The sequence below is a fragment of the Bos mutus genome, chromosome X (assembly GCF_027580195.1).
Source record: "Bos mutus isolate GX-2022 chromosome X, NWIPB_WYAK_1.1, whole genome shotgun sequence".
Taxonomy (NCBI): Eukaryota; Metazoa; Chordata; class Mammalia; order Artiodactyla; family Bovidae; genus Bos; species Bos mutus.
In genome coordinates, this window is record NC_091646.1 from 1,443,015 (window position 1) to 1,467,281 (window position 24,267).

At 44.2% G+C, this 24,267-nt stretch overlaps 1 protein-coding gene and 1 non-coding gene across 3 annotated transcripts in view; one reads left to right on the forward strand and one right to left on the reverse strand.

The window, feature by feature from the left end:
• Positions 1–10,245: 10,245 nt before the first annotated feature.
• The window catches only part of ZDHHC9 (zinc finger DHHC-type palmitoyltransferase 9), a 29,918-nt gene continuing 15,896 nt past the window's right edge, over positions 10,246–24,267 (forward strand). Inside the window, exons 1-4 of one of the 2 annotated variants that reach the window (XM_070366332.1) lie at positions 10,246–10,445; positions 10,791–10,856; positions 12,029–12,329; positions 22,782–22,942. In XM_070366332.1, the coding sequence (XP_070222433.1) occupies positions 12,163–12,329; positions 22,782–22,942 (328 nt within the window). In that variant the 5' untranslated portion in view covers positions 10,246–10,445; positions 10,791–10,856; positions 12,029–12,162. The remainder of the gene's footprint in view (positions 10,446–10,790; positions 10,857–12,028; positions 12,330–22,781; positions 22,943–24,267) is intronic. The other variant, XM_070366333.1, reaches the window with a different exon arrangement.
• Positions 23,413–23,485, reverse strand: TRNAG-CCC (transfer RNA glycine (anticodon CCC)). The gene has a single exon. It is a non-coding gene; the product is annotated as a tRNA-Gly (tRNA).

Consider the following 24,267-nt stretch of genomic DNA (forward strand, 5'->3'; position numbering starts at 1 on the left):
ACTGGACATTAACACTAACACAGATGCACTTATCAGAAATACACAGCAACAGAAACAGCTAACAGATCCATTAAATATTTACTTATGTATGTGAACAAGTAGATGCTTTTGCTAGCTGTCAAGCGGCTTCTGTTTTTATGCAGTGTGGACTCAGTCAGAGATTGTTCACTCTTTTCCAAGGAGATGGAGAAGGTGTCATCAGAGAGGGGCTGTGTAGATGACAGAGGGAGACCTTGCCTCGAAGGTGCAGGAAAGGCATTCCAGCACGAGTTGTGGTCTGGGGGAAATCTTGAGATTGGAGTTTGGGATAAAAGAAAGAAGGAAATGTTGAATGGTGATTTATGAAGAGCTGAGAAGATGGATTGAACTGGCTGGACGAGGCAGTGTAGTGAGAGTGAAGAAATATGGGGTGAACAGCCATTTGCCTTTGTTTGTAGTGAAGTTTTATATAAGGATCTATGGGCAGAGGTCAGTCAGTCCCTCTATACTTACTATGCCCTCCATGTTCCTAGCACTGCCATCGTTCAGTCCAGAATTTTTCTCTCACAGAGGCATTAAAGAATAGATTGTAGAATAGTATGGTAGTTTCTCCCCAGTACGTTCTTGCACTGGTTATTTCTATTAACATTGTAGAGGTTAATTCTATTTCCTCAGCAGCCATAACTTCCCTTAATAATTTGTTATGGATCCATCACCCACACATCTATGTAAAACAGTTTCTCATCGTCAGCACTCTTGGCGCTCTGGGTGGAATAATCCTGCGAGGAGGCACTGTCCCTTGTGTCGTAAGATGTTTGGCAGTGTCCCAGGCCTTGGCCCACTTGATGTCAGTAGCACCCCACCCCCACTTGTGACAACCAAAAATGTCTTGACATTGACAAATGTCCCCTGGGGCAAAATCATCACCAGTGGGGACCCAATAATATAAAGCCTCATGAACTTAATATCATTTCTTGTTGTTCTGTAAAAACCCCCTTTTAAAAATGACCATTTATAAATGTTTATCAAAGTGATACATTTCATGTGGACAAAAACGAAGTAGTGCCAAAGGACTTCCTTATAAGAAAACGCAACTGTCTCCTGCCACACTCCTCCCCACCTGTGGTCCCATCCTCTGAGGGTTACCACTTTAACTGTTTCTGGTTTGAGTTTTTCTAATGCTCCTGTTGTATCCATCGACCTGTTTATTCATTCACTCAAACCACATATTTATTGAACACTGCAATAGTGCTGGTATAACAACATACCGCAGACTGGGAGGCTTAATCAGCAGAAATTTGTTCTCTCACAGTTCTGGAGCCTGGAGGTCCAAGATCAAGGTTCCGGAAAGCTTGGTTTCCTCTGAGGGCCATTTGGGAAAGATACGTTCCAGGCCTCTCTCCTGGGCTTAAAAATGGCCACCCTCTTGCTGCCTCTTCATGTGACTGTTCCTCTTCTTATAATGACACCAGTCATCTTGGATTAGGACTCTTCCAACAGCCTTGTTTTAATGTGATCACATCTTTAAAGACCTTATTTCCAAATACTGTTGTTGTTCAGTCACTAAGTCATGTCTGACTCTTTGTAAAGACTCCATGGAACTGCAGCACGCCAGGCCTCCCTGTCCATCACCAACTTCCGGAGCTTGCTCAAACTCATGTCCATCGAGTTGGTGATGTCGTCCAACCATCTCATCCTCTGTCTCCCCCTCCTCCTGCCTTCAATCTTTCCCAGCACCAGGGTCTTTTCCAATGAGTCAGCTCTTCGCATCAGGTGGCCAAAGTATTGGAGCTTCAGAATTTCAGTCCTTAAATATGGTTACATTCTGAATAGTGGAATTTGGGAGTCCAGCATGTAAATTTGGGGAGCATACAATTGAGTCCATACCAAGCACCTTCTGTGTGCCAGTCACTGTTCTCAGCACCTGGGATAGAGCAGTGAACAAAACACAAAAATCCCTGCTCTTATTGACTTTACATTTTGGTGGCAGAGAGCAACAATAAACAAGATAATTAAGATATACAGTATATTAAACGACAGTAATTGTGGAGAAAAATAAAGCAGGAAAAGGAGCTAGGGAGCTCTTAGAGGCAGAGTCTGCAATTTCAAATAGTGTAGGCAGGGAAAATCTCTCTGAGAAGGGGACATTTGAGTAAGGACCTGAAGGAAGTAATAGATTAGGCCATGCAAGTATCTGAAGAATACCCCCTCCAGTATTCTTGCCTGGGAAATCCCATGGACAAGAGGAGCCTGGCAGGCTACAGTCCATGGGGTTGCAAAGAGTCGGACACAACTGAGCGACTGAATAAACAACAAATGCAAATATCTAGGGAAAGAGCAGACAGAAGAGCTGGTACAAAAGGGTCCTGCAGGAGGACATGTCCCGTTTGCTCAAGGAATGGCAAAGAGGGCTGACACAGCACCAGCAAGGGAGTGTAGCAGGAGATGCAGGGCTTGGGGAGTGCTGAGACAGATGGCTGGGTGAGGTCTAGCATGCCTGTGTAATGACTGGCTTTTGTTCCAAGTGAGATGGTAAGTTAGAAAAACCTTTTCCCTCCCCATGTTTCTCCTTTATTTGTCACATGACTGCCACACTCACAACATTTCTGACACCAGTTGTGTGCATGTGGGTTTCACTGCAACGAGCCATTGGCTGGGAGTCCTATCCTTGAACTCAAGACCACGCTTTCTACCCGGAGAGAGCATCAGGTCCCACAGGTTAAGGGCTCAGTCCCACAAAACTGCTGCCCTCCCCTGCCAAATTCAGATGGCGAGTCCAGGTTGCCACCTCTCCTTCTGTCTGATGGGCTGTAAATCTGAGGTTTCTATGACCCTCTCCTTGGGTTCAATTAATTTGCTAGAGCGGCTCACAGAACTGTTCTAGCAGTTACAACTCATGTTCCTTATGTTTACCAGTTTATTATACAAGTATGTGATAAAGGATACAGATCACATAGGCGTGATTGATTACTAACTCCATTTTCAGCCCTTCTCCTTTCTCAAGAGAATGGGAGGTGATGCCAAAAATCCCAAGTTTCTAATCATGGTGTGGTCTTTCTGGTGACCAGTCTTCCTCCAGGAGCCCCCCAGAGTTGCCTCATTAGAGCAAAAGACATTCCTATCACCCAGGAAATGACAAGGGTTTCAAGGGCTCTGTGTCAGGAACTGGGGTCAAAAGCCAAATATTGAAACAAAAATGTTCCTAGTGCTCTTACCACTCAGGAATTTACACGAGTTTTAGGAAGTCTTTGCCAGAAACTGGGAGACAGAGACCAATAAAAAATTTTCTGTTATTTCACAGATGGGAAGCCATTGGACAAGCTGAGGCTGGCAAGGTCTGAGTTAACTTTTAAAATAACCTCTTTAGCTGCTGTGTTAATAATAGACTAAAAGGGGACAAGGGTGGAAGCAGAGAGATCAGTAAGGGGGGGGTGTAATCCATTTTCTCTAAATGATATGCCTTTCTTTGATTTACCAGCTCTAGACATCATCTATCTAGTGACTTCCTGGTCTAATAAATGGGAATTTAGCTCACTTATGGGCTTCCCTGGTGGCTCAGATGGTAAAGAATCCGCCTGCAATGCAGGAGACCTGGGTTCGATCCCTGGGTTGGGAAGATCCCCTGGAGGAGGGCATGGCAGCCCACTCCAGTATTCTTTCCTGGAGAATCCCCATGGACAGAGGAGCCTGGCGGGCTACAGTCCATGGGGTTGCAAAGAGTCTGACACAACTGAGTGACTGAGCACACACACAACTCACTTAAGTAAACTGCAGCAACCACTTCTCTCTTTTCTCCTAATACATCACTCCTTTTAGTTCCTTTACTTTGTTCCCCTCTCAACTGACAACCATTTTAGTGTGTATCTTTTCTGTTCACAAATCTTTTTTGGTTATCTTTGTGCCTTTATATAAGACACATAAATATTTCTTGTTCCATCATCTATAGATAGTATCTCTTGATTCTATACTTTCTAAAATTAGAATATTAGTGCCTCTATGCATTCTTCCACCTCCCCTAAATGTGTCTACTTTCCAGTTTCTGTATGCTATGCTTTAAAACTATTTGTTAACATTTATCTTACACTTTGTAATTATAATTGTTTCCTGTGGTTGTCTCTAGATTGGATTCCAAAGGTTGAAAAGCAATAAAGATAGTGTTTGTATTATTATGATTGTATACTTTTCAGTGTAAAGCTAAGAAATGGGCCTTGATTATATTTTCATGTTACAACTTCCATCAATTATTCTACATCACTCCATGTTCTAGTTGGTCATCATTATTGGAAAATGACATTTTTAAACAGTTTTGTATTTGAATTTTTGATTGCCCCCCATTTTTTTTTTTTTTGCTGTGAGTTGACTAAACATGTGCTGTCTTTCAGTTCAGTTCAGTTCAGTCACTCAGTCGTGTCCGACTCTTTGCGACCCCATGAATCGCAGCACGCCAGGCCTCCCTGTCCATCACCAACTCCCGGAGTTCACTCAGACTCACATCCATTGAGCTGGTGATGCCATCCAGCCATCTCATCCTCTGTCATCCCCTTCTCCTCCTGCCCCCAATCCCTCCCAGCATCAGAGTCTTTTCCAATGAGTCAACTCTTCACATGAGGTGGCCAAAGTACTGGAGTTTCAGCTTTAGCATCATTCCTTCCAAAGAAATCCCAGGGCTGATCTCCTTTAGAATGGACTGGTTGGATCTCCTTGCAGTCCAAGGGACTCTCAAGAGTCTTCTCCAACACCACAGTTCAAAAGCATCAATTCTTCGGTGCTCAGCTTTCTTCACAGTCCAACTCTCACATCCATACATGACCACTGGAAAAACCATAGCCTTGACTAGACGGACCTTTGTTGGCAAAGTAATGTCTCTGCTTTTCAATATGTTATCTAGTTTGGTGCTGTCTTTACCATATCTCTATTCTCCAGCTTTCTCATTTTGTCTAGTACTCAGAATAAATTCTATTCATCTAGAAGCCCACTTTCTGTGTTAATTCTATCTGATTCTTCACATTTGATCCATGACTTCTTGTACAGATTTTATTTTTCTTGGATTTCTTCATTGCCTCTTTTTGGATTATTTCTTGCCTTCTATGCTTTTATTGTATTCTAAATTTCCCTAGCTCTTAACCATATTATCTCTTTTTCCAACTTCCCTTTTCCCTGGATGCCTCTTTTTCTGTTATCTATGGTGCTTTTCTGGATTCACTGGTTCCAAATCAGCGTGTGTTCAGTCAATATCCTTTCCTCCAATTTCTGTCTTCCAAACATTTGTAAAATACAGTATCATCTGAGTCCTTCTTCTCTTCTTTGTTATGAGCTTATGTCTTTTCAACCCCTTTATTATAATTCTAATAGTGTCTTAGGAGAGAGTGCATATAAATGCATGTGGCCTTTCTGCCATATTGAATGAAAGATATACAGCCTTATAATATAAATATTTCTTTTAAAGTTCTAAAATTAATAACACTTTTTGTAACTAATTCAGACATGAAAGACCTGTATAAAGTAAAACTTAAAAGTTTGTTCACCACTCTCACTTCCCAGAGATAACTACTCTTCAGTAAATATCCTTCCAGACTTTAAAAACTATACATATGATATATAAAGTCATACACATACAAAATGAGTTTTTTATTTTACAAAGTTTGTATTTTAGAAAAGTTTAGATACTTGGTTTTTAAACTTAATATATATTGAGCATACTTGCTTGTCAGCTGATGCTTACTTTTTTAATGTAAAAATCTTTATTGAAATATATACACCTACAGAAAGATGATAGTCTTCTCTTTCCTGTGTATACAGTTAATGAACTTTTGGTTGCTGCTAACTATTTCATTGACAAGCAATGTTATAGTGAATGTCTTTGTACATATATCTTTGAACACTTGTGCTAGTATTTCTTAGTAGAAGTAGGATTGTTGGGTCAATGGTTATGCAATATGAAAATATTAAGAGATACTACTGAACAGCCCTACTGAGAGATTTTTCCAATTTACTCTTCTATCAGCAGTATTTGAGAGGGAACACCCTTCTGAGGCAAGCTGTCCTTAAAAGATTGGAAACTCTGTGGTGCATGGTTGAGAATTGGACTCTGCCCTCTTTCATGTTTATCTTTAATGACTTCACATGAGCTACTCTGTTCTCCCTTAGAACACTTGAAGTTCTTTAGAGCCTGGGATCATGTTGTTTAGTTCTTGGATATTTCCCATAGTGCTTGGTATAGGCTGAGCAAACTGTGGGTGCTTGCCACAGTTTAATGATTGACCATAAACCAGTTTATAGTTTTGGGCTAACACAATCCCTTGAGGTCAGCTCGTGGAATGAGAGGGCTGGGCAGAGCGGGAGGCTAGGGCTGTGCTGGGTTTGTATCATATGCTCTCACTTAGACATCAAGTTTAGACCATAATCTAGGGACCTAAACTGTGAACACCTAGCACAATCCTTGGCTCAGAGGAGGTCCTTAATAAATGGTCTCCATTGATGTGATTATGACTCCCATTTAGTGAAAGGGGGGTCAGCAGTAAAGAATCAGCCTGCCAATCCAGAAGACGTGGATTTGATCCCTGGGTTGGGAAGATCCCCTAGAGAAGGGAATGGCTACCCACTCCAGTATTCTTGCCTGGGAAATCCCCCAGGCAGAGGAGCCTGGTGGGCTACAGTCCACAGGGTCACAAAGAGTGGGACACAAGTGAGCAACTAAATAACAACAAGAAGTCTTAGGATTAATGTTGAGGGCTCCGGCACAGCATCTAAAATCATTCTGGGTGGAGTCAAAGCTCCACAGTCTAGAGATGAAATAAAATTCACAACTGGCAAGAGCAGACAGGCATCAGAGGCAGGAGCAGAGACTGGGTTTGAGCAGTTTAGTTGCACTGTCATAGGATCTTCCTGGCACCCAGGCAGTTTTTACTGGACTTTTTGTATTGTATTTGTTATACAAATATTACCTATTTGTAAAATGTTTCATTTTCACATGGTGGCATCCTAAAGGTGCTTCTCAGTCTCTGACAGGAGCCAACAATCCCAACACAGTGATGTGAACACAGAAGGTATATAATGACAGAGATACCAGTGGTCTCTTACTTATTGAAACACATAATATTCAGGCAATATTGAGGATTCACTGGAGATGATGGTGCTACAGAACAGCCACTCTACTAGACCAAGATTATAGCCCAAGCTTTTCCCAAGCAGAAGCAAGGTTCCCTGGGGACTGGGAAGCCAAGGGGCCAGTTAGATAAGGATTAATTCCAAGTGACAGATTTAGAGGGTCTGTAAACACACAGCACATGGATGACAAGGGTTCCACAAAGTGAAGAATGGGTCTGTTTCTTCTTACAGTTCTACCCCAGTCATCAGTGCAGATAAAGGAGGGAGGTGAGAAACGGCAGTTACCTACAGATATCATTAGAACATACATCATTGATTGTGTTTCTCCTATATGCCAGACATTTAGCACACATCATCTCCCATTCCCTTTATAACTCTACGAAGTAGGCATTAGCTCTGTTTTACAGCCGAGGAAATTGACTCAGAAACGAGAAATTACTTGACATAATTTACACGAGCTCCTGAGTAGTGAAGTCAGGATTTGAACCTAAGTCGTCTGGCTATAAAAGCTTTGGCGCTTTCTACTATGCATACCATCTTGCCTCTTCTGAGTCAGGGAGAGCAGCCCAGCCCCCAGGGAATAGCTATTGCTTAAGAACACTAAGTTGGTCCCTGTGGACAGGATGCCCGTGGTTCTTTCCTTTGTTCATCAATTCATTCTACAAATATATGTTTATTTATAGCCAGAAAGTAAGGAGAAGAGAGCAGGCCAGATGGGTGAGCTGGAAAGGGATACTTGTGTGGGTCGGAGGGCAAGGTGGCCTGAAAGGGTTGAGGCTAAAGTAAACAGACAAAAAAACAAAAATGGGGCCAACAAGAGCTTAAATGCAGGATGGGGACTAAGTTTGGGGATCTGTTTTGGATACAGTACTGAAGGGGTCTCTGGGTGTTTACAGGAGCAACACTAAGAGGCAAGTTGCAACTCCATGGCAGCACTCAGGATCTGAGGCCGTTGACACCTCCACACCACGAACACACGCAGGAACTGTCAATATGGAGACAGGTATTTTAAAAAAAGCACACCAGAATGTGTGTGACCACACAATGGAGGCCTACGCCTTTATTCCATGCCGGTTTGAGTGCTCACCACGTGACTGCAACTCCCCTTCAAAGCAGCCAACACCCCTTTGGAAAGCAGCCAACACCCCTTTGGATGCATAAAGTCTAGAGGTTTGTGGAAAAGAGAAAAAGAGAAAACAATCTTCATTTATAGTCACAGTGTAGTTAAGGATGTGTATTAAGACCTTGGGGATAATATGAAATGATGCAATGACATAGAAGGAATTGGTATGGAGGGTTTGTCCATATCCATTTTCCTTATTTTTCTTTCAGAGGTGAGCACAAATGATAACAGATTGTAGTAAAGCCAGCCTGACCTACACAATCACTTAATAATCCCAGAGGGAATGTGACCCAGAGCAGGGAGGGGCAGAGCTCAGGAATGTGTTGCTGTGACTCATTCCAGGACTCCCAGGGCTTCACCTACACCTGAGACGTTTGGGTGCTGTGGAGGTTTATTTTTGTCCACTCCCCAGTTGGGAGGATGACAGCTGGGGTGACTGTGAGACTCCTAAGGGCCTCTGGTATACACAGGCTTGGGAACCCAGGGGCCTGCTGGGCTGTTCCTCTCCTTTCCATACCAAATGAATGCAATACCAGCAGCCTCCAGGATTTAAAGGGGAGAACTGGAGGTGATGATACTGATCATACAGTTTATAAAAACTACACCGATGATTATAATCAGCATGAGTGCTGGGGAACAATAAAAGATGTATAAAGATGTACTTTCTCCTACAAATGAATTATAACAAATCTCTCATAAGAGAATTACCTAGTAATTTTTTTATCCTTTAAAATTTTTGATTGAAGGGTACCATGAATGTGTCAAATGTAACTATCATTAGGTAGAATTTTGCTTCATATCTTGTGGGACCCAAATCCCATAAAAGGAGAAATAGTTCTTGACCAGGCACGTGGTCCTTCAACTAACACAAAAAAAACTGCCTTGGGAAGAGCTTCGGCAGTCTCTTTTGTATTCATTGCAAATACCTTCACCCCAGAGAAACTCTGTTCAAGCTTAGGAAAACAGCTGACAGTCTGGGCACTCTCCCCGATGGTGTGACAGGTAAGGAAAGACCACCTTCCACCCTCTCTCATATTTCCCCTTATATTTGGAAGCCAAGTGCCACACTAGCGGAAACAGACCCAGTATCTTTTAAAGTCTGTTGTAGAATATTGATGCTGTAATTCTCAATTGTTTTCCCTACTCCAATCTTATGCTAAAGGATGCGACTCACTCAGATCAGTAGCAGTGGCTCATTGTGGTAATAACTGCCCTGTCAGAGAGGTGGCAGAAAGATAGAATCAATGTAGTTGGTATGTAGAGTTTCTGCTGCTCCCCTCTGAGCCCCACTCAGCACCTCATTATCATAAGCTCTTCAAATCTAATAGTCATTTACAAGCTTTTGAAGCAATCTTTACTTCATCACCTACCTCAAAGAATTTATGTCCTGTCAGTAGAGTTTCAGCGTCAATTTTTTGTTTACGATACTTCAAAATGATTCTGCCTTCTTGGGGACAGTTATCCCTTTCAAGTTCCTTTTTATATCTGTTTGTTTTGTTCCTAAAGCCAGAGATGCAGGCCAGGGTGACTAGTACAGAGGTGGGATCCCTACCTCGTGAATAGGACTTGGGAGGCAGAGGACTTATTTTTACGCGGGTGCAGAGTGAAATCCCAAGTCGCGATTGATTTCATGTAAGTACGGCTGGAGAGGCCCAAGGAGGATCCAGTTTGGGGTGAGCACCGGGATCTGTGAGCCAGGGTTCCTTCAGCGTCTCATGGTACGTGTGGGGCGGGGGGGGGGGAGGCAGGTCCCCGTTCCTCCTAGCCCCATTGACACTAAGCTTCATCCCAGTCCCTGCGGAACTATATTAATAGAAAGCGACACTTCACACATCGGTGCTCAGACCCCAAAGGGAGGCTGGCAAAGGCTTGGCAGGTGGGCACGAAGCCGGGAGATGGGTGGGGGAATGGGGCGGAGGCATCGTCGAGTGGCGTTCTGCGCAGCCAATGGTAGCTCGGGGCAGGGGTGGCAGGGGCGGAGGCGCCGAGGCGGATCAGCCAATAGAGGGCTAGCAACTACTGGAACGACCTGGTGACGTGAGGAGCGTTCCATTTGGCCAGCGGTGGGCGGTTGCCACAGCTGGTTTAGGGCCCCGACCATTGGGGCCCCTTGTCAGGAGGAGGCAGCCTCCAGGCTGGGGAGAAGCCGCTGCCACCTCTGGCAGCCGACGCGGTCCCCTGGGACATTGCACTTCCTGGCTTCGGTTCCCGGCCGAGTTCGGTCTCCGGGGTTCAGGTAACAAGGGGGTGGGTGGGGGTGGGGGTCTCCGGGGCTCTGCCGCGTGGTGGGTTGCAGCCCCCTCGGCTGCACCGGGACGCGCGGAGCCTGCTCTGCCCTTCTCGGTTCGGCGATTGCTGAGCCCCTGGCCGGGGGTGACTACACGTGGCGGGGCGTGTGTGTGTACGAGCGTGCGGAGGTGGCGCGCGTCCCATCCTGCCCGGGGCGGTGGTCGGCGGCGTGGCTGAGGCTGGGCGGGCCTCTCGAGGCCGCGCCCGCCGCCCGTCCGGGACTCGGGCCTCGGGCCCCGAGCCGCTGGGCTGGTCGCTGGTTCTCGACGGATTTTGATCTTTGTTCTCCCAGGCCCGGCTCCCCTTCCTGGTCTCTCCTCCCGCTGGGGCGGTTTATCAGGAGAAGATTGTTGTCCAGGTTAGTTTTACACAAAGGAAGTGTTCTCTGCACCTCCGATGCCCCCTCCCCTTTCCCAAGCCTTCCAGCTTCTTTCCCTGCTCAGCTCCTAGTCTCTCTTTGGACCGTTGCCCTCTCCAGCCCAGTTGGTTATTTCTCATCAGTCAGTCGAGCTGCAGGTTTCCGCCTCTTTCTTGCCAGCGTGAGGCATGCGGTATCGGTAAATAGAGGCCACAGCACCACACCTGAGAGGAGAAGGGTGACAGTGGTGAGAAAGGCTGGGCCTGGGGATTCAGGATGCTAAGTGGAGATGGTACTTCTGAAATGTCCCAGAAAGCACCTTTATGACTTTTCTTAACTGCTGCCACCCGCCCCCACTCCCCCACCCCGTTGGGCCCCTCCTCCTCCCAGCCATATCAGAATCTCTCTGGCTTAAGTCAGCCTTTCACCTACAGGTCTGTGATGTGGTTTCATTAAGATTCCCACAAATGTTAGGCTAGACCGGCAAAGTTGGTTCATTTCCCAGCCTCAGGAAGTTAGGAGGGTTTGATTAGGGGAAATCTGTTTTGAGTAAATACAACCTGGGTTTGTGTACAGTGTCCAAAACCTCCTAGCTCTCCCAAAGGATGACTTGTTCCCTGGTGTGATTCAGATTCCAGTGGCTAATTGAAGAAAGATGGTGAAGAAGTGGAGGAGGGGAGGGAATGGCCCTTAAGGATAGAAATTCCATTATTTTTAGAGTCTTCTTCATGATGATTCTACAATAGTATGGTATAGTGGAGAGCGCCCTGGACTGAAAGTCAACAGACCTGTTTTCTTGGCTTAGCTTCATGGCTTTGTGACCCAGAGAAGTGATTTCCCCACTTCAGTCTTCAGTTTACTTATTTCCAAAACAAAGTAATTGGGGCTGTCACCTATAAAACCTCTTCTAGTTCCTAGTTCTGTGATAATCAAATCATCAGTATTATCCTGAAAGTAAAGGGATGTATTTAAGATATACTAGCGTCTTTCTCTTTTTGAGAACCTTTAAGCTTTTCTTCTTTTAGGGGACAAAAACAGATTGGAAATAAACTCTTCCATTTCTTCTCTCAACCCTTGAGGCAGTACTCATCGTTCTGCCTCTGGGAAAGGAAGATTGAACTGCATTTTCTTGTTCTTGCCTCATTTGTTTTTTCTTTTTGTGTTTTTCTTAGGACTAGAAATTGGACTTCTGATGATGTTTGACCCAGTGGCAGCAATAGCATACAACGTGATTTCAAAGCTGGGCTCAGCTTCTGTTTCTTCCCTCTTATAATCACAAACCCATTTTGGACCAGGAATTCCAATCATGTCTGTGATGGTGGTGAGAAAGAAGGTGACACGGAAATGGGAGAAACTCCCAGGCAGGAACACCTTCTGCTGTGATGGCCGCGTCATGATGGCCCGGCAAAAGGGCATCTTCTATTTGACCCTCTTCCTCATCCTGGGGACATGTACACTCTTCTTCGCCTTCGAGTGAGTTTCCATTGAGTACTATTGCCTGATTATGGTTACTTTGGACCCAGGGGAAGAACCTTCTTTCTGGGGAGTTTGTGGCTAGTCCTTGGAAGGTTGTCACTGTCCTCTTGAGCAGTGTCTGTAGATCATGTCAACTGAATTCATTGCTTTGTATGTGCCTCCTTAAAAGACCAAGACGTTTCATAACCAATTTTATGGCACTGATTTGGGGCCACCCCTGGAACACTTAGGAAATAAAAGAATTCATCTTCATTACTCACCTCCCCTTTTCAGTGGTCTCCTTAGGTGGTTAGTGACAGATTGCTTCTTCTCCACCCCTCCTGAGCCTAGGAGCACTCCCTGTGGTCGTAACTCCACCCCATGATACTTACCTATTCTGTTATTCTGGGTCCTATTTCCTTAGGGCTCAGCTCTCAGCTCGCTGTTAAATTGAAAAGCCAACTGAATTGGGAACCTGCAGATTGGTTCCATCCTCAGCTGTGCCACAGTCTAGCTGCCTGTGTGGCACATATGTGCTTATTAAATGTGAGTTGCTCTTTCTTTCAGTCAAAATCACTCAACATAAACAACTCTCTATTCTGTGTGTGCCTGACACCAGCCTTGGAGTTATTTTTTTCTGTGATGTAACAGCCAGTACTAGAGGCAGTTTAAAATCTGTGTCGGTCACTGCTCTAGGGAGGTGACCAGTTGACTACTGTGGCATGACTCCTGGGTATGCTGAGAATGTGGTACATTCCAGGGATGAGAGCAATGCTAATTGGTTTGGGGATTATTATGAGGAAGGCCTTGAAGGAGCCAAGAGATGTGTTTGTAGACCGTGAGCCATACCTAATATGAACCTGCTACAGTTCATGCACTCCAGTGACCTGGAAATGGAACTCCCCTCAGGGGGTGTGGCCATGGGATGAAGGAGGGAGCTTCTTGGCTTGCCTTTGTGGATAATTAAAATGAACTCTGATCTTTGGGGGCTCATTTTTGTCTTTCTTCTGTAATGGCTTCAGGCTTTCCCAGTGCATCAAGAGTGATTTTTGGGGGGCTGGTTTGCCAGACTTTGGGATAAGTGCAAATGGCTTGAGTAACAGCAGGGGAAGGAGAGGGATGTAGTTTATAACAGGGCCAGGAAAGTAAGGTCAGAGGACTTTTTTGTCAAAGGCACTTTTTTTTGCTGCTGCTGCTACCAAGTTGTAAAATATTTGGCAAAATTAGACAGGTTGATCATGGCTTCCTAGCTGCTTTCCAGTCAGAGTTTCATGGCTGAGTGTGTGTGTGTATACTTTGTGTGGTACAAGTGAGCGTGTGCAGGCGGGCAGGCGTAACATAACATTTAAAAAAATATTTCCCCACTTCTTACTCTTGTCTCCAAGTTAGCTTTGTTTCTTCCTTGCTTGTTTATGGAAGTGCAGAGCTGAAATCTGCTTTCTGTCATTCTCACTCCTTCCTCTGCTAAATCAGTAGCTTTTTTGCCTCTCTCCCCTCCCCAACTCAGGGTTAAATTTTTGTGGTTGAAACCATTCAAAACAGAGATGAGATTTGTTTCCAGGCCCTGAGCAAGCTGGTAATTCTGGGCCCAGGAACCCTCTGGTTTGACTGGCCAAGGGAACTTGAAATTTGGAGCTACTGGCATTTGGCCCTTTTTGTATCTGGGAGCCAGACAGAGTATGATTTGGATGTGTTCTGTTCGGCCCTGAAGGCCTCTGAAGAAAACTGCCTGTGGGATGAAGCTTATAATTAACCAAGTTACTGTTTGACAGAGGCACATTGGGTTTTCTGGTGAGACGACTTTTCTCCCCGAGTTATTTCTTGTACCTTGCCCTCAGATATGAAGGGTGAGGTTGTTTGTAAACTGCCCTGGGTTCCAGCTGTGTGTGTGGTACAGTAAATAGTTTTGAGGGTAGGGCTGGGTGAGGGAGTAGGAAAGGGGGAAGGGAGAAGGAAGTAAAAGTGTTAGCTGAGAAGTGGAATGGGGAAGTTTCCATCTGACCAAAGGGGAGAGGGCCCCGTCAATGAATCCTTCTTACTAAGAATGGTGGAATCTGTGTTTGTGAGCATGTATGTATGTCTGCATATATGTGTGCACATGCATGCATCTGTCTGTCAAATGCAGACACGTGGGCACTCTAGGTGGCGGCTGCCTTGACCCTAGCCACTGACAGGCTGTACAGAGGATACCAGCCTGCCTCTGAGGAATGAAGTCTCTTTCTGGTGGACCTTTTTCTTTGGGGGTCTATAATTTACTATCTACCACGCGGTGGAGGATAGGGTTTGGGGGCAGAATATGGGCTCCTTTGCTAGTATGAGAACTTACAGAGACCTTAGGAAATCACCTGGTTTAGTCCCCTGCCTTCAGGCAGTTGAGGGTGTCTGAACCAGCAGTGACAAAGGACTGTCTCTTTTCATGTTTAAATTGTATAGGAGCGTAGACTGTACATTCTCCGGCTGCTGCATTTTGGCCTTGAGGAAGAAAGTTCAGATCTTGAGGCACATCTGGACCTACATTTTAGTAACAGAGTCCTGCTTGCAGCAGGTGTGCAGGAATGAGTGAGAGGTGATTTATAACCCCCTGTGGCACAGCCCTGGGTTGGCCAGATGGCTTGAGAAATCTGGTCAGGCGTGTGGGCGCCCCTTGATGAAAAACATGCAGTGTTAGTGGTGTCAGTGGACATCTTTTTATTTTTGGATTTCACTTTTACATGTTTAGATTTCTCAAAGGAGGGTCCTGTGATTTTTCAGTGAACAGACAGTAGGTTAACTACATAAAATGAGAAGAAGTGGTCCATACAGGTGCTCGTTAGCTCTGTGTTGTTAGAAGCGTTTCCAAAGAAGCTGGGTAGCCATCTCTCAGAGCTGCTGTCATAGAGTGAATTCCTGCCCAGGATGGGAAATAGGGCTAGATTATCACTAAGCCTCTTGCAGCTCTGAGAGTCTGAAATTCTATATAACTCTTGTGTCTGTCTGGAAGATTCTAATACACACATAGAAAAGGAGAGGATAGAAGATTACCAGTAGATAGCTGTATTTTAAATGTAATTGTATCTATTGTATCTATAGTAAATGTATTTGAATTTAGAAGCAGAGTATACATTGTACAGTGCTTAAAAAAAGAATTTCCTTGCAAGTAGAGATTATCATACTAAGTGAAGTAAGTCAGAAAGAGAAAGACAAATACCATATGCTATCCCTTATATATGTGGACTCTAAAATGTGACACAAATGAACCTATCTACAAAACAGAAACAGACTCGGGGACATAGAGAAAAGACTTGTGGTTGCCATGGGGGGTGGGGTTAGGGAAGAAATGGAGTGGGAGGTTGGGGTTAGCAGATGTAAGCTATTATATGTAGAATGGATAAACAACAGGGTCCTACTGTATAGCCCAGGGAACTGTATTCAATACCCTGGAATTAATCATAATGGAAAAGAATGTGTATGTAACTGAATCACTTTGCTGTACAGCAGAAATTAATACAACATTATAAATCAGCTATACTTTAATCAAGTGTATTCTAGTTTAAAAAAGAGGAATTTCCTAATGTATTCTTAGGATGAGGTATTTAGGCAATGTGAGCTGTAAGCGCATGAACCATTCTCCATCCTTTCTGCCCAAACCCTGTCCAGCTTGTGTGATGAACACATAGCCAACAGCTGGGCTAGGAATGTCAGGACACTATAGCAGACTGACACTGACAACCTGTGAACTGTCCAACTACTGAAAGGCTATTGTGGTATTTAGTCAAATTCAACTTTCTGATAAAGCTTGGGGAAAAGACCAAGTGCACTGTGTTCTGAAAGTGGCTTCCTAGCTTTCTCTTTTAACTGTGTGACCAGATCACTACTGGGGTCAAGGTCTCTTGTGGCATGAATGATTGTGTGACTCTTGACCCCTGAAGTAGGAAGGCATTTACTGCTGTGATCAGTGCTTATGCCTCACTGTGCCGTATCTAGCGGATATCGTATCAAGGCATTATCAAACCCTGTTGGACTGACCCTCCTGGGTGCTTCTGATGTACAGAGGAGTCATTGAATTGGATGAACTGAAAAAAGCTTTGTAGCACTGCTTAATAATTGTCCCACTTCTAGCCTATTCAGACTCTACCTCTTTTTCAAGTCCCTTCTTGACTCTTCCTTCGTGAAATTTTTCTAGTAATTTCTGCATTCATAGGACTAATTGTACATACCAGTCATTTAACACATAATTACATGACATTTTTAATATTCTTTAATTCTGTGGATATTACAGTTTGAGTTCTTTCAGGGTCAGGGACTATCCTCTGCATGTGTGTGGCCCCCACAGTGCCTTCTACTTGGCCTTAAGCAGAGTATGTAATCAATAAATGTAGCTGAATTGATACATTCTGGATGCACTTAAGATGTAGCAGTCTTGACTCACAGAATCATAGAATGATAGATCTGAAAGGGGCCTTGGAGACCATGCCCATCCTTTTGCGGGTGACAAAACCAGGTCTACAGAAATGGATTTCAGCAAGGTCAGTCAGCCAGCCAATGCCTTTATACGACACTGCCTTTCATCTCATTGTTACCTTTTGAATACGGAATCCTGAAGACATGCAGATTACTCAAGCTATGCATAGTGCCAAATGCTGGACTGGCATATTCTGGAGTCTTGCTAGCTAGTGTTTGTGTTGCCTTAGTGGATTCTGGGTTACCTTGGCCTCCTTAACTCATGCTCCTAGTGGCTCAGATGGTAAAGCGTCTGCCCGCAATGCTGGAGACCCAGGTTTGATCCCTGGGTTGGGAAGATCCCCTGGAGAAGGAAATGGCAACCCACTCCAGTATTCTTGCCTGGGGGATCCCATGGGCAGAGGACCCTGGTAGCCTACAGTCCATGGGGTCGCAAAGAGTCGGACATGACTGAGCGATTTCACTCACTAGAAAACGAAGACATGTTTGTGCAAAACTGACTGTATTCTAGCATGGCATTCTGGTAGCCTTGCAGGAACAAGGAACCTCTTCCTTTAAATGTGAACTTAGAGAGTAAGCTTTTGAGTTACAAGGGATCATCACCCCTGTTGCTGCTCCTAGTCCCTGCTTCCAAGATGAGGACAGCTCTGAGAAAAATTAGGTAATGTGTGCTCCTTACCATGTTAGTGGGTGATGGTGATGAAAGGGGCACCGTGTCCCCATGTCAGACAGAAGGGAAAAGGCAGTCTGATAACAAAGTTACCGGGTTTGAGGAGACACAGGGCTAGGTAGACCAAGGCCAAACTCTGACATGGAGGGGTATCCCTGTCTATAGGACAAAGTCCAGGTCCCTGAATTCCTTAGGTGAGATTAGGAAGAAGAAAAAATGACTTTGTCATGATCTCTAATCAAGAGAGTATTCTCTGAAGAATTGCCCTGTGGAGGTTCAGTCTTGTGCAGATAAGCACAAGCCCTATTCTGTGACTCTGCCAACCAAAGACAGTTTTAGAAAGGCATAGTTGCCTCTTTGATATCAATCTCTTACAGTACTTAGCTAAACTCAACTTCCTGATAAAGCATGTCCCCTGGAGAAGGATTGGGCTATGTCTCCTGAACAATGTGTTTCCCTTTACCAATTATTTATGCTTCTGTCATTCAGAATTCATCTGTGTATTTTCAGCCTTTACTACCTTTTGTGGTGGTGAGGTAGGTTCACACCGTCAGTCTCCACTGAACGTATCTCCCATCTTTTGAGAATGTCTTAGTTGAGTATAATGATCGTCTGCTTTGGGAAAAGTGAACACAAAGGACAGGGGTGTCCCAAGCATGCTGACAATAGTTGAGATGCTTATTGAGGGAAAGGAGTCTTAAATCTTCCTCCTCAGAGATGCCAGAGCTGGTATTGTGTTTAACAACAAAAAAGACACTTTATGCCTCCTCTTGCAGTAGCAAGAGGCTAATGAATTCAGGGTAATGAGGAAGATGTGTCTGGAATGGAAAGGAAGAGGCAAGAAAGAACTCATGATGATGATTAGATAAGGCCAGTTAAAGGAGGGCCTCAGAATACTGGCCTGAGGAGGTAGAGTCTTAATATAATAGATAGCAGGGAACTGTTCTAAGTTCTTGATCAGGAACATATTATAGTTGAAATTTGTTACTTGTTATTTTTGAAATTGGTTATATTTGTAACAATTGAAATGTGAAATGTATTGTTACAACTGAAATTTGGGAACTACTTAACAGGTTTGCTTCTATAGAGATTTTGGCCTTCCTCAGTGAGAGGATGGCTCATTGCCTCAGAATTGAAAATGTCCTTGTTTGTTTAATTTTCCTATTGCTGCTGGAGCAAAACAGGGTTATACATTTTCAAAACTCTGACCTTCACATAGCAGTAAATCTTGAAGCCGATATTAAATTATGTTTTTAGTGTCCATGGAAACTTTGTCCCTCACGCAAACTCTGAATGTCATCAGCAAGAATGTTGAACTGGTCCTATGGGTGGTTCTACATGTTTACTATGCTCTAGAGATAGGATCAGAGAAGACAATGGCACCCCACTCCAGCACTCTTGCCTGGAAAATCCCATGGACAGAGGAGCCTGGTGGGCTGCAGTTCATGAGGTCGCTAAGAGTCGGACACGACTGAGCGACTTCACTTTCACTTTTGACTTTCATGCATTGGAGAAGGAAATGGCAACCCACTCCATTGTTCTTGCCTGGAGAATCCCAGGGACTGGGGAGCCTCGTGGGCTGCCGTCTATGGGGTGGCACAGAGTCGGACACGACTGAAGTGACTTAGCAGCAGCAGCAGCAGCAGAGATAGGACGTATGTATAAGGACAGATGGCGGTCCCTGTCAGGGAGGACTTACAGCAAAGGCTTATTTCTGTTATGTGGGCTCAAGGGCCATTGTGGAGCTCTAATCCTTGGCCCTTCCTGCTGTGCCAAGCTTCCTTAAAGCCACCCTTAATGACTGCTATGGGAGCAGTTTCAAACAGCCCCCAGATTCCCAAGAGAGCTCTTCTCTGACCACTTACAGTCCTTAGAGTCTGACTCACCATCCGTACACTTGATTATTGGTCTTATCTTATTTAGCTGTTTCATATGTTAGTTATGTTTCTCCAACAAAATTAAGTTCCATTTCTCTTGTTCTTCATTTGTGAGACCCATAAATACTTGTTGGCTGATTGTGCTGATAAAAGAACAACAGCAGAAAACATAGCAAGAAAGCTAGTAGGGAGACAGAATCAGAGCACAGAACACTAGTGCACACTGCTGGTCTGAGGCAGCCCTGTCGTGGGAACTGTCTGGTTTCTTACCACTTCCACTCATGAATCTCTTTTGAAGTTTTTTGTGTGAATTGAAGTCTATGTCATTATGATTGTCCTTCCAATGAACTCTGGTGTGCTAGAGATGGGGGATGGGATATGGCACACCAGCCCAGCCTGGCACTGCTGGTTACTGCTGGTCAGTACCATCATGTGGCCCATGAGACATGTGGGAGTCCTGTCATGTAGTCCAGCTGTGGAAGCCTGAAGCTGATCAAGAGGTTGAAAGAAGATGGCTTAAAGTGATGATGTCTCTGCAGGTGGCAGAAATGGAGATTTGGTGGGGACATAGTTGCATTTATAAAATTCACAAGGGAGAAAAGTCACTTCTAACTGCCTGGTATTCTGAAGACAAAGGAGAGTTCTGTTTCAAGAAGTGTATGGATATCATTATTCATATCAATATAGATAGAAAGTACCACAGGGTTTCAAAGATAGTTTATATTTGTGGATGATAGATCCAGTCTTTCTCTAGGACAAATTAGTGATGTTTGAGGATACTCCTGACTTTTGAGGTTGATACTGGGAATTACCACCAAATCTTTGCATAGCTTCTTCTTATTTAAGAGAAATCGCTAGCTTACTGCAATTATGAGGCTAACCCAGGTGGATATTAAAGGCAGACAGATGGGTTGTAGTTTGCAGTGGTCTTAGCCTCTGGCTTTCTTATTTCCTCTTATTCTGGGTAGAAAGGCCTCCTGGTCCCACATCTGCCTTCCCAGCCACACCCACTCACTAGTGACAACTGGCTGCCAGTAGCCTTGTCTCCGAAGAACAATACAATGGGCCTGTTGTGTACTTGTTGACACACAGAGTGGATTGTTTTAGCAGGTGCAGAAGATATTCTGTGTGGAGATTACAGAGACCTTTATCCTTGATGGTGAAGCGTAATTCAAATCTAAGTTGTCCTTTGTCCGGTCAACAAGCAGGTGTTGAAATGAGACTTTAGTTAAGCTCAGTCCTTCAGGGCGTGGGGGCATCATTAATGTGTATGTTTGTGTTCTACTCTCTCTGTATCTTTTCCCTCGAATAAAACAGTTTTAAACTCCCTTTGGTGGCCAATCAGATGGCTCTGATTTTTCTAAGGCTTTTCATTGGCAATGATACACCCAGGGCAGTCTGAATTCTGGAGATGTCACTTCTTTGTTTTCAAGAGTGATTTTAGGGATGGGCAGTGATGAGGAAGATGGCTATTTTCTGCCAGTGTGGTAATTTCATTTGGCTTGTCTCAGAGATGGAGCCTTGTGTTTCTCCTATGTCCTTTTGGGTCCCTGATGAGTGCAGGTGACTTTTCTGAATTCATTTCTTGATTATCTGTACCAGTGAAGGGGAGCAGTGGAAAAGAGGGTAATCCGCAAGCTCGTGCTATGCAAGGACCTTCATTACCCTGAACTCAGTTAGCCAGACCCTACCCTTGGATTTTAGGAGAAGGAAGAAAATCATACAAAAGCAAGCTGAGAGCAAGGATTTTGTTAAAAAACAAACAAGCAGGCAAGCAAACAAAAAGCCGCAGAAATCATTTGCAAATTCACTCCGTATGTTCACCTTCATGGCAAATTGCTCAGCCAAGCAGTACGGTTGGTTCCCACGCGCCATGCAGTTGAGTGTGTGGCAGGGAGGCAGGAGAAGGATCTCATGGGGATTGTTCCAAACATGCAGCGAAGGTACAGCCTGGGGTTAAAGGTCTGCTCCGAGTGGACAGCGGCATGCTTAATCCCCATGCTGATGAGGTAAGCCTTTTTCCTAGCTTATTCTCTTCACTCTCCCTCTGGTCCTTGTTCATCTACTTATAGTCAGCTTCCAAGACAAGATTTCTGTGTTGAAGGAGGAAATATGCATCAGGAGAAGGAGAATAAAAAATAGGTCAGTGATAACTCTCATCACATATTCCCATTTATTTGGTTTGATATTCAGTTCAACTGGACAAGTATTTGTTGATAGCTTCTTTGTTCCCATACTTGTATTAGGCTCAGGGAGATAGAGATCCATGATGATAATGCTAATAGCTGACATTTACTTAGCATTTACTATGTGTCAAGGGCAGTTCTAAGCATTTTATTTATATTCATGCATTTGAGCCACACAACCACCCTATGAAATACTACTATTATCATCTTCATTTCATAGATAAGGAGACAGAAGTTAACTCAGTTACCACAACTATGAGCTGGTAGAGCTCAAACCCAGGCGTTCCCACTCCTAAAAGGCAAAGTTCTTGCTCTTCGGAAGTTTAACTGGGAGAGATGAAGTCAACGTAGCGAAAAACAGTGCAGTTTAGGATAGGCCTTTGGAAGAGGCAAGACCTCACTAAATCCCAGATTCTTTAGCTATCACAGATGTAGTGTGAGAAGTAGATGCTACAGTGCGTCTGAAGAGCCAAGTGCATATGGTGTGTCCTCAATAAATTGTGGTTGTAATGGTGACAGTGATGGCATTGATGCATTGATGGCTTTGGATCTGAAAGGCCAGTAGAGCTGGGATATCCAGAGAGGGAGAGGAATGGCCTTCCAGGTGAGTTAAGGGAACAGAGGGAAGAAATATGATATTGAGAAGGGGTGCTAAAGAGATACAGTTTTCTTATTTACTTGCTTATGGTCACTGGTCACCTACTGGCTGAGCTAATTGAGGAAGGTAGAGGAGTAAGTGGATGTTGCAGAGTCAGGCAGCATCTCTGAAGCTTTTCAGTGGCCTTTGAACACACTGGACACACCACCTGTTTGACACTGGGACTCTGCTTCATAGCTGGTCCTCATCTTTTCTTCCCTCTCCTTGGGCTCAGGCCCAATGTCAGATGAGTGAGTACGAAAAACTCTAGACATTCCCAGAGTGAAAGCAACCTGTGGTGCTTACAATCCAGGCTCAGTTACGTCCCAGACCTTAACAGGTATGAGCCTTTGCTGAAGTGCATAGGAAATGTGGCTCCCAGCAGGCTGATGGAAGGGACTGGGCTTGGGGGTATTGGAGGTCCCTTAGACTGTCTCCTGTATATTATAGGTAGCATCAATCAGTGATGTATTTGTTGAGCTCCTAGTATGTGCAGAACCATGTGTTAGGAGGTTTTGGTAATTTGAGAAAAGCAAAAAATATGTCCCTGCCCTTGAAGTACTGTGATTTTGTTGTGGAGACCAGAGTGACACACTGGTAGTAATTCGAGGTCAGTACTGCGTAGGAATAACTAAGTGTTCAATTGTCTGCTTTCTTCAGATGCCGCTACCTGGCTGTTCAGCTGTCTCCTGCCATCCCTGTGTTCGCTGCCGTGCTGTTCCTTTTCTCCATGGCTACCCTGCTGAGGACCAGCTTCAGTGATCCTGGAGTCATCCCTCGGGCCCTACCAGATGAAGCAGCCTTCATAGAAATGGAGATAGGTGGGTTTTCTGACCAGCTGGCAAGATGCTGTACAATGAGTGGCTTTGATTGGTAAGGGAGTGGAATCATGGTTATAGTTGCAGATTAATACTCACTTCCAGCCTTTTCCCCCAGGGATCCTGAATCTGAGATTGTTACCACTCAGTAAAGAATGTGAACTTCATTCTTCCCTCTTTTGGGTTGCATTTCAGGAAAGATTTCTTACCAAGGTCCTGCTACACTGTTTCCAAGAGGATTTTTTTTTAATTAAGAAAATAAAAACTTTTGGAGGGTCATCAATTCATTTGATTTTTTTAAATGAAAACTATAAACCTCTTCATAAAAATATTTTTATATGCATCACACATATACAATTTTTTAATATTTATTTTTATTTATTTTATTTGGCTGCACTGGGTCTTAGTTGTGGCACATGGGATTTTTGTTGGGGCGTGCAAGATCTTTTTAGTTTTCGGCATGTAGGATCTAGTTCCCTGACCAGGAATTGAACCTGGGCCCCCTGCATTGGGAGCTCAGAGTCCTAACTGCTGGACCACCAGGGAAGTCCCTGGATATAATTTCAGGACTTCATAGGTCTTTTGAAGCACTTGCATGGGTTTCTAACTAAGAATTCCTGCTTTAGGGAAACACAGGATGAAAGAGGACACTTATGGTACCAGGAACCATTGAGAATTCTAGGAATGGTAAAGGAAGTAGTTACAAGCTCATCACAGTGCAGTCTGCAGCTCAGGGTGGGGCTCTTTGGGACAGAGATGAAGTGCTGTACTAACCAGGAGCCAGCCAGGGTGCCCTCATGAATTGAAGCAGAACATTCCAGAACTCGAGGAGGGGATATCCTAGGAGCTCACACGGCAAAAGAAGGCTCTGATGCCAGTACTCCGAGAGACTGGGAGCCCACCGGATCCAATAGCAGTCGGTGCCTGCCTAAGTTATTCTCAAGTCTGATACTCAAGCAGCTAGAGTCAGCATCCAAGTCATGTAGAGTAGAAGAAAGGGACCCAGGACTTCTAAGACTAAAGCTGTGCCAGTGGAGCACCGACCCGTGGTTAGCCTTTAGTTTCTTCAGGTGCTTTGTTATTGTTGCTTGTTTGTTGGGATTTTATTAATAATATTATTATTTTATTTAATTAGAAAGATACAAACATGTTAGAGTTCTAATAGGTATTATATTGCATTTACATCTTATTTTTGAGAGAATTTATATTTGTATAAATATTATATGCCTCTCAAGAGGATAGTATATTTTCTGTATTTTCAGACTGAATTTTGTACCCTTTGATACAATTTTTATCATTTTTAATATAATTTCTGTACTTCTCATCCT